The 14,855-nt window shown below is 42.0% G+C and overlaps 3 protein-coding genes across 7 annotated transcripts; 1 reads left to right on the top strand and 2 right to left on the bottom strand.

Annotated features, from left to right (window-relative positions):
- Nucleotide 1: 1 nt before the first annotated feature.
- Nucleotides 2-2,133, top strand: LOC115171717 (28S ribosomal protein S7, mitochondrial). Of its 2 annotated transcripts, none has more exons than XM_029728781.1 (5): nt 2-99; nt 590-781; nt 915-978; nt 1,063-1,216; nt 1,503-2,133. In XM_029728781.1, exons 1-5 carry the CDS (start codon nt 56-58, stop codon nt 1,739-1,741), a joined length of 693 nt encoding a protein of 230 aa, XP_029584641.1. In that variant the 5' UTR covers nt 2-55; the 3' UTR covers nt 1,742-2,133. The 2 variants fall into 2 exon arrangements, with proteins under 2 accessions (XP_029584641.1, XP_029584642.1); XM_029728782.1 differs by having other exon boundaries at nt 3-99; nt 1,063-1,230; nt 1,503-2,128.
- Nucleotides 2,134-2,143: 10 nt separating this feature from the next.
- Nucleotides 2,144-9,455, bottom strand: LOC115171718 (MIF4G domain-containing protein B). Of its 4 annotated transcripts, none has more exons than XM_029728785.1 (6): nt 9,398-9,455; nt 6,502-6,593; nt 6,103-6,212; nt 5,522-5,677; nt 5,111-5,203; nt 2,144-4,823 (listed from the first exon to the last, which is right to left on the bottom strand). In XM_029728785.1, the coding sequence occupies exons 2-6, from the start codon at nt 6,578-6,580 to the stop codon at nt 4,596-4,598; spliced, it is 666 nt and encodes a 221-aa protein (XP_029584645.1). In that variant the 5' UTR covers nt 6,581-6,593; nt 9,398-9,455; the 3' UTR covers nt 2,144-4,595. The 4 variants fall into 4 exon arrangements, with proteins under 4 accessions (XP_029584645.1, XP_029584643.1, XP_029584646.1 ...); XM_029728783.1 differs by lacking the exon at nt 9,398-9,455 and adding an exon at nt 7,423-7,508; XM_029728786.1 differs by lacking the exon at nt 9,398-9,455 and adding an exon at nt 7,466-7,486.
- Nucleotides 7,649-14,598, bottom strand: slc25a19 (solute carrier family 25 member 19). The gene is made up of 7 exons (XM_029728779.1): nt 14,464-14,598; nt 13,474-13,642; nt 11,181-11,336; nt 10,656-10,826; nt 10,066-10,246; nt 9,668-9,798; nt 7,649-9,528 (listed from the first exon to the last, which is right to left on the bottom strand). The coding sequence occupies exons 2-7, from the start codon at nt 13,603-13,605 to the stop codon at nt 9,349-9,351; spliced, it is 951 nt and encodes a 316-aa protein (XP_029584639.1). The 5' UTR covers nt 13,606-13,642; nt 14,464-14,598; the 3' UTR covers nt 7,649-9,348.
- Nucleotides 14,599-14,855: the final 257 nt, after the last annotated feature.

The raw sequence follows: 14,855 nt of genomic DNA, 5'->3' as shown, positions 1-14,855 counted from the left end.
TTTATGGCATCTACCAGGGAGCTTACCCAGGGGTCTTCGCACTACACTTTCCAAGATGGCTGCCTCCATCACAGGTTTACTAAAACCTTGGACACCAAGGTAATTATAATTTTGCTGATTAACAACGCTATGGATGTGTATCTTAACACTGTGATACTGCACTAGTATGACACTTATCATTGAACAAGTTTATTACAACTACGTTAGCTAATTCGGTTACCTACAGTCAGTGACATTTAAATTCAACTTTTTTGAATTTATTTAGAGACATGCCACCCACTGTATTCATTGTAGCAAAATACAAAATCACCAATGCTGTAAGAAAAAGTTTGTGAATCAGTGTGAGTGTGGCTGGCCACGATTTGTTAATGTAGATTTTAACAAGCACAAACACTGTAGCTCTGATCCGGGGCGCGAGGTGACAGTACCAGAGCTAAGAAACACTAGTTATCCCATATGTTTCTGCAAGCAACATTAGATGATTAAATGATCATGTATAGATATTGTCCATGATATGCTATAACCATTGCATTGTATTTGACTATTAAACATGAAGTGTCATAACCTTATGTTGCTCATGCTTCTCTAGGGTACTCCTGGTGAGATGGAGCAGGTACAACCCTTACTACCTGGAGCCTGAGCCTCGGAAAGAGGTGTACCACATCCCAGAGACTGAGCTCACACCTGAGCAGAAAGAGGAGAAGGAGCTGAAATCTGTCAGGCCCATAAAGGCAGCCACTAACTCTGTCACCAGCTCTGTTTTCAACGACCCTGTGTTGAGGTACCTAACCCCAACACACATTAATGCATAAGCCAACAAACACTGAAATACATGTAGCTCGGTCATGTGGTTGTATGTTTACCCTGTCAATGCAGTGTGAATTACAGCTCATCACTATTCTTTCTCTTCACAGCAAGTTTGTCAACATGATGATGAAAGATGGTGACAAGATTATTGCCAAAGGTATCATCACACAGGTATAAGTGGGATTCCATGGGACTGTTTGATATAGTTTGCCAAGTAATGTAAATATACACTAATGCCCATCCTTCTCTTCTCAGACATTGGAGAACATGAAGAGAAAACAGGTGGAGAAGTACCACAAAGCCCCCGAGGGAAAGAAGGCAGAGATCGAGTGTAATCCATACGCCATCTTCCACCAGGCTCTGGAGAACTGCAAGCCTGTCATTGGCCTGGCTAGCATTCAGAAAGGGGGCAAGTTCTATCAGGTCAGTACTCTCACCATTTCTAGTCACCAGAGTCTTACTCATTATTTCACAACGTAGCAAAACGTTCTGCAACGTAACGAAAACAAGCGTTCAGGTAGTCCCTCCCTGTTTCTCTTTTCTTGGGTGCCTAATGAGCACAACCTTGGGGTGATAGTTTGTAGAAAAGTATACATCAACTCTTTATTCTCCACGATAGACATGACAAATGTAATTTATCTTTAGTCTTATACAGTATGTGTAATGACATCCTGTATTGTCCCTCCACTCTGCAGGTGCCCATACCTCTGACAGACAACAGGCGGCGCTTCCTGGCCATGAAGTGGATGATCACAGAGTGCCGGGACAACAAGCACAGACGCACACTAATGTACGAAAAACTATCCCAGGAACTGCTGGCCGCCTTCTCCAAGGAGGGCAACGTGGTCAAACGGAAACACGAACTGCACAAGATGGCCGAATCCAACAGAGCCTACGCCCACTATCGCTGGTGGTAGTCAACTTTGAAGTCTGAGTGCAGCATTCAAAATGGGACCTTTTGGACTGGAAGGAATTCAATCCATTGTCCCTTTGGTCAAACTTGAGCTGGAGTTCCTTGTTGGAAAATAAAGACATCATGGACATTTGTGCAACACATCATCGGAGATAGCCTGTCAATGCCCTACATTGAAGACAATGTAAATATAAATCTCTTGGACTCCATTGTGAAATATTTGGAATGGTGTATCCAAGTATACTGACCACAAATACAGTTACTGTAAATGTGGCTTATTTCACTAACATTGTATTATGGTTCAATAAAGAATGATTGTGAAAACATTACCAATGACATGATCACATACTGTATTTAGAATATAGGTGCATTCATCAGTGCCATCTTCAAATAAATACAAAGCTTAGTTAAAACCCAGGTTGATTTTATTTTAATGTGATTTTTATTAATCTGCAGTCAATGTACAACAGTAGCAAAAATGAAATTGACCAATGTTTGTACTTCTGACATTTGAACAGATCAGATACCTAACTATAGTAATGGGAATATTTATAGGAAAATATACACTGAGCTCTGTCTTCACACAGTAAACTCAAACTTTCTATATATCTACTTGAGTAGATGAATGTACAAAATGCTCAAACTTATTTGGTAATTCTGTGTAAAACAAAAGGCATATACGCAAACCACTAGTAGGCAAATTGTGAGTGCTGCACTTCCTGTCCAAATTAGGTTTCTACTGAATTACTTTAATGGCCCTATCAAATATGCTCAAACTAGTGGATGACCAACAAGTTTATTTTAGTGTAGTGCTTGGCAGCCTAGTTTTATCTAAGATGTACTCCAAAATGTTAATTTGAATGTACACTGAGGAGAACCACAGTTTTGAATGAAAACTGTTGAGAAACACTGATCTAGTGAACTAAATTTCAAACAATTGAAAAGTTATGTCAGTCACTGTCCACTAGGGCCAACAGAGGTTGCTAAAATAGCCTACTAATTAACACTATGTGTGATCATATCTTCAAAAAAATTATACAGTTCTTCCCTCTTCAAAGAGTTTCATTCAGTCAATTGGAATAATCAACAATTCCCCATGCCTCCCTCACTTTCTTGCAGTAATCACTGAGCTGACATAACTAGGGTTGGAAAAAGATCCGCAATGGATCCCATTAGATCAGTGATTACTATGAGGAAGGAAGGATAGATGAATGTTAAAGATATTGGAACAGGACCTAGAAATAGTCTGCTGCTTGTCTCAACTCATCCTGTTTGATTGTGTGCAGTGGTTTTTCCAAGACACTGTGTTTGGTTTTGTGAGCGTATTAAAGCACTCTGTCAGCACACAGTGTAAACATAAAACATACATATTCTGAACTACAAAAACTACTAGATGTGGACTTCAATAAAGTGAACCTGGTAAAAGCTTAGTGCTGGTGGAATGAATCTCAGATGTACCACTGTTTTGAAAATCTAACAGCAACGAGTAGTGAACAGCCAGAGAGAACTTATAAAGTCACTATAATGCAGTAATATTCTCAGCTTCCAAACTGAATAAACATTTGCATTGTGGTGCACAGTTTTCCCAAGCCGAAAGCAAAAAAAGTCAGCATCCATTTTGTAGCACCAAAGTGTGGACTATGTCGTTTAAAAGAGGTACAGTACCTCGTAGAGACTTGTGAATACAAAAACATCTGCAAAACTAGTTGTTCTTATTAGAATCAGCAAAAACTGACTATAACTTCCAGCTTTGATGATATTGCTGTCCATATTGGCACCACATGTACTACAAAACAATTTTTCAGATAAACTTGTGATATCCCTCTCTTGTCATGTGTTTTTTGACCTTAGTGGAAACGAAGAGGCTTAAGAGTCATTGGCAGCAGGGTGGACCCACGTGGAGTTACATGGGTTGTATTAATCTTTTGTGTGATTGATTTTGTCAAAAATCCCTCAACTCAAGCCAAAATGCTTTTCAGTCATTGTAATCTACCACAAACAGGTGCTTTTAAAACAAAAGTTGACTGTAAAGTATCTTGTACAATTGATTTGGACCCTATGGCTGTATTTAGACAGGCAGCCCAATTCTGATATTTTGCCTAATTATTGGCAAAAGAGCTAATCTGATTGGTAAAAACACCAATTACTGGTAAAACAAAATAAAGACCAGAATTGGGCTGTCTGTGTAAAAGCAGCCTATTTTGTAAAGCATTGATTGTGAGATCATAATTTGATCCATACATTCACTTGGGCCTAATGAATGTCTAAGCTCTCAAAACGTTCTGCAGACCTCAAGATTTTTTGTAGAAAAAGTAACGAAGATCATCACCTTTGAAAACAGCATCAGTAACGACTGGCAGAAGAGCTATAAGATGAACTCAATCATGGTCAAGCCCACGTGACTGGAATGTGTATCTGAACTACTTATGTACAATAGTGAAATGTCTCATAACATTGGAATGTCAGAAAGCAAAGGGATGAACAATAAATAATTAGACTGGAGTAAAAACTGCAAATCGAACCACAAAATATCCTGAAATTCAGTCAAACCAACCCAATTCAAATACACCTCTCGCCAACGAAAAACTTTTAACAACCATTTACAAATTGCACATGTCAAACTGACTATCTGGCTAGTGGAAATATCACTGCTGCTAACCACACTGACTAGTGGCTACCCCATGGCAAAGCCCAGCAAAATAAAAATAAAAAGTGTCCTTTCTGGAATCATCCACTATGCAGCCCCTCTCCCAATACTATCATTCAGGGTCACATTCAGTAGACACGAAACGGGAGATAACAACCTGAGCTCGTCCAATCCCATTTTGTTCCTATTGAACACCATCCACCTACTGCAGCCTGGCCTAGCCTCAGTCTAGTCGGTGACTTCGCTGTAGTAGTATTTCTGGGCCGTGTCGCTGAGCATCCAGCCCCCGGCTCTGAACTCCAGGATCTCCAGTAGCAGAAGACGGGCCATGGAGCTCAGGCCCTCCTGCAGTAGGAAGCCGTCCCGCAGCAGGTAGAAGAGCTCGTCCATCTTCTGTCCGTCCATCTTCTCCAGCTGGTCCCCGATGCGGTGCAGCTGGAGCACCAGGCAGTCTACCTGGGGGAAGGAAAGGAGAAGCACCAATATTAAACAAACATATCATTATCAGAGAAGGGGAAATCACATTCTAAGATCTATTCAGGCTATAGCATATACATTTGATTTCATATTTCAAGCAGTAGCCACTAGCCAGTATATAAAGCCGAACATTTTAGCAAAAACATTTTAATTTGGTTGTCCCTTTAATCTGAAATTTATGCTTGGTAAATAACCAACATATTGCGATTTAAGAAGTGAGAGAGAATTGAAATACTAAATTGGGTGCTGTGCCATCTTTGACCCACCTCTTCCTCGTTGTTCAGTGAGTCGGGCTGAGCCAGCCTTAACAGGCAGTCAAACACAGGATGCACCAGAGCCACCATAGGCATGTTGTTCACCTGGGGAGGGGAAAACACAAGGAGCTATTAACATTTCATTGATAAGAAAGGCTTCTATGCGTATACAATCCATGAAGAAACAGCTCAAATAAAACTGGAGAGTACTATGCCTGATTCACACTATAGGGATAAACCGTACTGCGCTGGTTTTGGATATTGTCCTTCCACAATGTTCTTTCCAGCACAGTTCCAGCAATTATGGTGGATGCGTAACCAGGCCAGCCCAGTACAGCTTGGCTCAGTTCAGTCTTGTGAATAGGTTGTTAGATACCTCCAGTTAGAATATGAATAGGGATACTGGAATGTTTTAGCTCGTACCTTGAGGTAGTCGAAGACGTTGCAGATGAAGGTGACGAAGCAGACCCACTCCTGCAGCGAGCGAAGCCGCGTGTCCTCCCGGGCCACGAACTCCAGCTGCAGCCGGTTGAGCAGATTCCGCCGGAACACGTTTCCGTTGTTGTGCTTGGCCTCAGCCTGCAAGGTGTGGTAGAGAACAAGATCACACACAGCCATAAGCATCTGTATGGTTCCAGTCTATGGATATATACAACTAGGAAGTTAAAGCACTGATCCTGGGAAGCAAAATAGTAGGATTGGGTTGAGTAGGATCGAGTTGCCATTTGACAATGATAAACCCCTTGATCCCCGCCACCCCTAAGCTGCCCACCCACCAAATGGTTAGGATTTGAAGACGGTAAGCTGATCTTGGATCTGATCTTCTAGAGAGGAGCTCATTTGACTTTGTTTACAGTCAAACTCTAGCTTTAGTTCACACCATTTTCTAGGCCTAGGTGTGAAGCCCTAGTCAAACAAGATAATCAAAGATAATTCACCTTACTGTTGTTACCACCATTACTATCAGCCAGATAGGCAAGTAGTTAAGGTGATTACTACTATACCTGAACGATAGTGTAGCAAATGCGTCCTGCCTCTTTGCTGAAGACCTGGTCCTTCAAAGACTGGTCCACGATGACATTGGACACCTTCTCCAGGTCCACCGTGCTGGGCTCTGAGGGCAAATCACACTTACACTTGCTACTGGGTCATGTTCAATAGGCACAAATTTGAACAAAAATGCTCTGAAAAGGCAAGGTTCCATCTGAGCTTGCCCAATAACAAATACTTGTTTTCTTTTTCTGTTGCAAAATGTTTGAAATCTATTGCTACGGTTTGCACTAATGAACATGACACTGTACTATGTACTTAATTGTAAAAACAAAACGTTATCAATCTGACCGTGATGATTTTTCACAGACTATTATATACATCTTCACAGAATCACTACATTAGGGACTGACCTTTCAGGGCCGTTTTCAGCAGCTTCTGGGTCTCCAAGTCGAAAGACTGAATCTTGTAGTCCTCTTTAGAGTTTTCCATTTTTTAAGTGATACTGAAATAGACAGTGGATACAGACAGACTATGCCTTCAAACACCATTTCATGCTAAATTCATTAGACAGAACTATTTGTCTCAGCACAAAGCTGTCTAAAGCTGTTGTCATCAATCTGGCTGCCCCCCAGGCCTCTTTCATAGGGGGATATGGGGGATTAAGCCAACATACACAGTTCCTCTAATATTGCCCAAATAAAAGGTATTGGTTTGCATACAAGCAATGAAGAAAGTTAGATTTATCATATCTTCAAATCCCAATAGTTAATTGCCATTTGTGGTGGTATTTTGTATGTTAGAGGATGGATTTCCCACCCATCCATTGTAAAAAGTCAATGAAATTGCATGACTTCTACTGGGTCAGGAGTTGCATTTTCAAACAAACGAAACCTTTGCAGCAGCCTAACCTCGTTCCCAGGATATGGAAGGTCAGCAAGTCTGGTGAACGAGACTTGCAGCAGCCTGTCCCGTTGCATCAAACTGCACTACATGCCAACCCAGCAATAAATACCGGTAGAGGTATTACTATTTCATCATTCGAGATTGGCTCGAGCTAGCAAAAAAATTGGCTGCTACTAAACATGCACGCAATTAATGCAGCTAGCTACCTAACTAGCTGCTAAAATTAGAAACGAAACAAATAGCTAGCTAGTTAACGACTTGTTACACAGATAACATTAAACGTTAGCTACCAAGCGAATATGTTTGAAAATAAGTTGTTGTTGTTGAGTGGCTAGCTAGTTAAGCTAACTGACTTGCTAAGTCTGATTTACAAGAGCTCAAATCACGTTCGTTCAGGTTTCTAAATATAAACTTAAGTCAAGACTTACTTTCCTAAAGTTAAGTTTGAAGCAGTGATTACATTGTACATACACCCTCCACTGTGCTGTGCTGTTTGCCCCCCACTTCCTGAGTGCCTTCTGCGCACGCGCTGTGTTCCAACGGTATTGGACAAAATGTGCGTGCACTGAAGTTAAATAAACTGTTTACCCATAGAATAAACCCACATTATTAAGTCTGTTCTATTCTGACTATACCATTCCAATGACAGGTTAATTTGCATGCATTTTCTTTATTCAAAAATAGTTAAAAAATAACAAAACATGAGTAAGTACGATACAATGCGTTTTAAATAAAAACCCAAATAGACTGACACACCTGCCACCACTTTGTACAGTGCATCCGTAGCCGACACAATGTTACACATAGTACAAGAAATTGTCCCACCAAGTGCAATCTTTCCAGCATTAAACATACACAGAATAAATATTCAATTTTAAATAGTGTTAGATATGCTGTGTATAGACGTTTACCTTTTAATCATTTAGCAGATGCTCATATTCAGTTGGTCATATATTTATAACTAACATACACCGTCACGCTTCCTTAGTCTTAATTTAGCACTGAGCATGTGCCAGTTTGAGAATTTCACAAAAGAATCCAATGCTGACCCATAAAAGCTGTCACAACAGGTTACTTGAAATTAAAGTACAGTATATCAAAGAAAAGCAAACTGAAAACAGAATAGATAGTAAATGTACTTTTGTTATTAAATAAGCATTAACAACCATATATAAATGGTTATAAATATTGAAACACATTCCAGAAAGCAACAAACCCTTGCACCTCATTTAGAATGTATGATACTTTTGAGTCTATGCTTACACATTAGTTGACACCACAACTTTTAGCTGAAATGTATTGAATCGTCCCTATTAAAGAGCATTCCATGATAGGATCATCTTTGACCTGGTTCTGACTATTTATTTTAGCCTAGATCAAGCATCTCTTTCCCTTCGCTCCATGGTATCTATCAGTTTCAAGAGCAACCATCTGGGCTTTTCAATTTAACACACAAAACATTGAAAAGGAGAATTTAAGTGATTTTCCCCCATTCTGCAGCTGTCAAAACACAGAAGAACACTTGCAGAGGTATACTCTCAGTACATGATCTAAGACAATGGTTATATCCTCCGTATGCTGCCTGTCAAATATAAGGCAATTCTTCTGGTAGTTGAAACAGAATACATTGTTACGATAGTTGTTACAAATATGGTCATTTTTGGTAAATGACAAAAGTCTTTAAAAGCAACAGGCATCCTGTCCTCAGTATAGACTGCACCACAAACCCTGAGTATAGTATAAAAACAACAGCAAAGAGTTCCAGTATAGACATGCTTACATCACGGTGTTTGGACACTGACACCATACACATGGTAAGGTCCAGAGCAGCACCACACCTTGACTTTCCCAACTTATAGGATACACTATAGGTAAACAACAGTAAGGAGAGCTTTTTTTTCTTCCCAGCAATGTTGACTCCTATCACCAGTGGGATGGGGATATGGCATGTACGATGTAGATGTGCGTGATTCTGCCATCCCCTCCCATTCCCTCCTTTCTTTTCCAGTGCTTTGAGTTCCTCTGCTTCTTCAGTTGCCTCTAAGCCAGGGTTTCCTAAACTCGGTCCTGGCCGAGTGGACGTTTCAGTTTTTGCCCCAGCACTACACAGCTGATTCAAATAATCAACTAATCATCAAGCTTTGATCATTTGAATCAGCTGTGTAGTGCTAGGGCAAAAACCACAACATGTACCCTTTGGGGTCCCGAGGACCGAGTTAGGGAAATGCTGCCCTAGACACTGCTCTATGGTCCATTTTTACATTTTCCCCATATTGGTTGAGGTTAAAATTTGGGGCGGTTGAGCTGATCCTAGATCTGTGCCTAAAAGCAACTTCTACCCAGTGCTCCTCTGCTCACTGGCTGCCCTTCTGGTTCTGTATGACATTAAGGAAGAACTCATACCAGAAGAAGGTGAAGCCCGTGGAAACAGCTGCTTTCACTAGGCTGGGAGATAGGCCTTTGAGAAAGCCCCGGAGACCCTCCTCTCTGGCGATCTGGGACACACAGTCTACAAAGCCACCATACCTCCGCACCTGCACACAGTAAGTAGAGACAACACACTTCAATGTCATGTAGATGGATGCCCCGTATGACAGCCATCTTCGCTCTAATATAAGACCTGCTGTCAGGCACATGACTGAATGAGACAATGTAATGAGATATCTACAGTACCTGTCCAAAGTGGGCTCTGGCTTCTTCAAACCCTCCCACCTGCAGTCTCTTTTTGATGAGGTCAAAGGGGTAGGTCATTGTCTTGCTGATGACTCCAGCACAGCTTCCACATACCAAGCTTCTGAGGTTGCCTACAATAGAAAGGAAAAAAGCAGTAATGTTCAGGTAGTTTCTAGGCCCCTATCCTTCAAAGTTAGGTTTATTTGTTCAGTCAGTGGTACTGGGCACTATCCAGGCCCTAGTTACAAAGTTAGTTTCCTGTTTGCTAGCCAAGCCGAGGTTATATTCTAGTTTCTAGGCCCTATTCCCTTAACAGTCATTGCTATGTGTACAGTGTTGTGTATTTAAAACAGTGTCATGCTATCAAAGGCATGACCATCCCTACACTGGCCACTGACCTCCAACGTCGCTGTCCTTGGGCGGTGGTCCCATGAGGTTCTTGAGGACCTTGTAGAAGAAGAACTGCAGGCCTGCGTAGGGGAACACTGCCACCAGTGTTGGACCCAGGCCACGGTAGAACCCCAGGGCCCCCTCAGTGCGGTACATGGTGGACACAGCATGTCTCAGACTGTGATACACCTATGTTACAGATGATGCCTGTGGTTAGCTAATAGCTATCAGTAGCACAAGCCACAGATTCAATGATAACACTTTAACAAAGCCAAAGTGTGTATTGCAGTCACTCCTTGTCCATAGACTGCCTTCAAGGTAAGGAAACAAATATCTAAATAAAGATATGACATTTTTCTTAACTATCCTTTTAAGGGGTTATAAGTAGTTTATTGACAGTTAATTATTATATATCATTTTCTATAAATGTATATTTAGTTTATAAATAATAAATTACTGGTTGAAATTGTGTGGTCGTTTTGGTGCTTGGCAAATTATGGGTTGCACAGTTAATGGATTATTACTGCTTTTGATAATGGTACAATAAAGCTAATGCTTTTCGATAGATTCATATTGTATGTTTTTCTTTGTCTCTCACCTTGGGCTCTCCCTGAGCTGCGAAGCGTGTTCGCAGTGTGTCTAGCGGCTGGCAGGCTACAGTGGCAGAGCAGGCAGCCAGACCACCACACACAAAGTGTACCCCCGCTGTCTGACTGTCATATACGGTGCTCTTGTGGGTCATCTCAGTCAGGAACTCAAAGCTGGCAAACTATGGAGGGACAAAAACACAGCCTTAAAACACAACCTTAAAGCACAGATGAAAACACAGCCTCAAAAACCAAGTTCAGACAACAGCGCCAAGTTATTCAGCACAGCCATGAATGGAGACCACAGGGATAAAAACAATAGAAATAAAAAAGTGAGGCACATGACTATATATTATAATCTATCAACCCACTACCATGTGAGAGATGCTATTGAGGCGTTACAGGGCAAAGGCTAGCGAGGGACAAAGAGTTGAGTCAGAAAACAACTCTCAGAGATCCACTCATTCAACTACAACACTGTGTGACATACAACAGGGCATTCTGACAGGAAAAATGCCCCAGTGTATGTTCCCTACCTGTACTGCCCCGAAGCAGACAGAGAGGAGCTGGGCGGGGACATGTCCTTTCCAGAAGGCAGGCAGCCCCTCCTCTGCCAGGATACAACGTGATGCCTGGAACAGGCCCCAGTACTTCCCTTCGGGGTGCCTTGACGATACGCTCTCTATCTGCAACTGTGTATGCAAGGAGGGGTGAGTAGTGTCAGACAGGGGAAAGAGGACATTCTGCTTTAGACATTCTTGTGTAGAACGAAATACACATATGCACGTGCACACACACAGTTGTAAGTAATTCCCCAGCAAATGCTGAGCACATCATCAATGTGTGTTGCCACGGCCACCAGTGTGTTGTGAGAAACTGGGCATGCCCAGTGGTGTCTGAGGGTCTGGGTGTGGTGCTGTGACTCACATCAAAAGAATGCAGTACAACCAAACAATATTTAGTAGCAATGAAACAAACTTCTTCAGGACTAAAAAGCTTGATTTCAGTGAGTCTCACAACACTGAGCTTTTTGGTTTGAGTCATAAAAGCCTGGGTAGAGGTTATCATGCACAAATAACAGAGTTGTATGTTTACCAGAACCACTCGGGTTAGGCCACAAAAACACTGCATTCGGAAAGTATTCAGACCCCTTGACTTTTTCCATATTTTGTTACATTATAGCCTTATTCAAAAATGGATTAAATATTTTTTTTTTCTCAGCAATCTACACACAATACCCAATAATGACAAAGCGAAAACAGGTTTATAGACATTTTTGCACATTTATTAAACACAGAAATACCATATTTACATAAGTATTCAGACCCTTTGCTATGAGACTTGAAATTGAGCTCAGGTACCTCCTGTTTCCATTGATCATCATTGAGATGTTTCTACAACTTGGAGTCCACCTGTGGTAAATTCAATTGATTGGACATGATTTGGAAAGGCGCACACCTGCCTATGTAAGGTCCCACAGGTGACGGTGCATGTCTGAGCAAAAACCAAGCCATGAGGTTGAAGGAATTGTCCATAGAGCTCCAAGACAGGACTGTGTCGAGGCACAGATCTGGGGAAGGGTACCAAAACATTTCTGCAGCATTGAAGGTCCCCAAGAACACAGTGGCCTCCATCATTCTTAAATGGAAGAAGTTTGAAACCACCAAGACTCTTCCTAGAGCTAGCCACCAGGTCAAACTGAGCAATAGGGGGAGAAGGGCCTTGGTCAGGGAGGTGACCAAGAACACGATGGTCACTCTGACAAAGCTCTCGAGTTCCTCTGTGGAGATGAGAGAACGTTCAAGAAGGACAACCATCTCTGCAGCACTCCACCAATCAGGCTTTAACGGTAGATTGGCCAGAAAAAAAGCCACTCCTCAGTAAAAGGCATATGAAAGCTCGCTTGGAATTTTCCAAAAGGCACCTAAAGACTCTCAGACCATGAGAAACAAAATTCTCTGGTCTGATGAAACCAAGATTGAACTCTTTGGCCTGAATGCCAAGCATCACGTCTGGAGGAAACTTGGCACCATCCCTACGGTGAAGCATGGTGGTGGCAGCATCATGCCGTGGAGATGTTTTTCAGCGGCAGGGACTGGGAGACTAGTCAGGATCAAGGCAAAGATGAACGTAGCAAAGTACAGACAGATCCTTGATGAAAACCTGGTCCAGACCGCTCAGGACCTCAGACTGGGGCAAAGGTTCACCTTCCAAAAGGACAACGACCCCAAGCACACCGCCAAGACCACACAGGAGTGGCTTCGGGACAAGTCTCTGAATGTCCTTGAGTGGCCCAGCCAGAGCCCGGACTTGAACCCGATCGAACATCTCTGGAGAGACCTGAAAATAGCTGTGCAGCAACACTCCCCATCCAACCTGACAGCTCTTGAGAGGATCTGCAGAGAAGGGAGAAACTCCCCCAAATACAGATGTGCCAAGCTTGTAGCATCATTTCCAAGAAGACACAAGGCTGTAATCGCTGCCAAAGGTGCTTCAACAAAGTACTGAGTAAAGGGTCTGAATACTTATGTAAATGTGATATTGCAGTTTTTTATTTTATAAATTAGCTAACGTCTAAAAACCTGTTTTTGCTTTGTCTTTATGGGGTATTGTGTGTAGATTAAGGGAAAAACTATATAATACATTTTAGAATAAGTCTGTAACGTTAGAAAATGTGGAGTAAGTCAAGGGGTCTGAATACTTTCTGAAGGCACTGTAGTTCCAACTTACATTATGTTGCATTTAATTGTGTAGTAAATTAGGGTCCAAAGTGGCCATGCAACTAAAACATGCACCACAATAATATCCATCTGATGATGCTTACTGTACCTGGAATCTTATCTTGATGACATCCAGGGGGCTGATCAGAGCTCGGGTCACCATGCCTGCAGCCGACCCAGACAGGGCTGCATCTTCTGGGGCTGGAGCAGCGCCCTTAGACCCTGGGTCATAGCCCACCATGATGACTCCACAGCAGCCTCACCAGAGGACCTCAGGTCTGGGGGAGAGAAAACATGTTATACAGCACAGGAGGTTGGTGGCACCTTAATTGGGGAGGACGGGCCTGTGGTAATGGCTGGAGCGAAGTAAGTGGAATGGTATTCAATACATCAAACACATGGTTTGATGCCGTTCCATTTGCGGCATTCCATTTGCTCCGTTCCAGACATTATTATGAGCCGTCCTCCCCTCAGCAGCCTCCACTGTATACAGGGTGACAAGTAGTTTCTCTGAGAGACAGTCACTGTAAATATGGATAGTCCATTGTGATTCACGAGGGATGATTCAGTATGTTGCTATTTTTATTGGAAGCCAATTCTGTATCACTTAGTGCATCACTGCCACTAGAGAAAGTTAGTAGGTGTATAAAGGAGTCATCAGGCAAATTCCACTGATCAATCATGTGTGATGCATTTTTTTCATTGGTACATGTAGCCTTTTCTCTGTCTAACCAGAAGTTGACTCTACTGATATTGACATGACACCTGCATCTAGCTGACAGCTACTGTAACTTACTGTTGTTGAGTAGCCTAACTAGCTAACTAACTACCAAGTTATTGATCAGCCCTTCCTCCTAATCAGACACATGTGGAGAGCGCACACGTTGATATCCATTGATGATCCCGTCCTTCTCTTCAGGTACATTAGTCGCAGTAATAATTCATAGTAAATACAGTAGGTATTAACGTTCTACCAAAAAAAAACATAGAGGACAAGACCTTGGCATAACTATGAGGCTAGCTAACGTAGCCACTCAATCTGGTTTACTTCAATCTAGCTCGCAATTTATAGTTAAAATGCGTAGAACTGTTGACTCACTTGTATGTGCTGCTCTTCCATGGAAATGTGTGAAAGAAAAGTTGGTGAAGGACAGGTTAGGCTACATGTACTTCTTCTTTTCATACAATTTAGCTTACTCAAACCAATCTGGAGAATGGTGCAAATCGAACCAATCCGCTTGGAGGGATGGATCACGTGACCCGGAAATCTCAGTTGCACTACATGTGTTCTCCTTATTACACAAGATGTCGCTGTTGTTAAGTAACCAGTTTCAACATTTTGTATTTATTTCACCTTTATTTAACCAGGTAGGCCAGTTGAGAACAAGTTCTCATTTACAACTGCGACATGGCCAAGATAAAGCAAAGCAGTGCGACACAAACAACAACACAGAGTTACACATGGAATAAACAAACCTACAGTCAATAACA

The sequence above is a fragment of the Salmo trutta genome, chromosome 32 (assembly GCF_901001165.1).
Source record: "Salmo trutta chromosome 32, fSalTru1.1, whole genome shotgun sequence".
Classification (NCBI taxonomy): domain Eukaryota; kingdom Metazoa; phylum Chordata; class Actinopteri; order Salmoniformes; family Salmonidae; genus Salmo; species Salmo trutta.
Note: the sequence above shows the minus strand (reverse complement) of the source record. Positions and strands in the feature narration are given on the sequence as shown.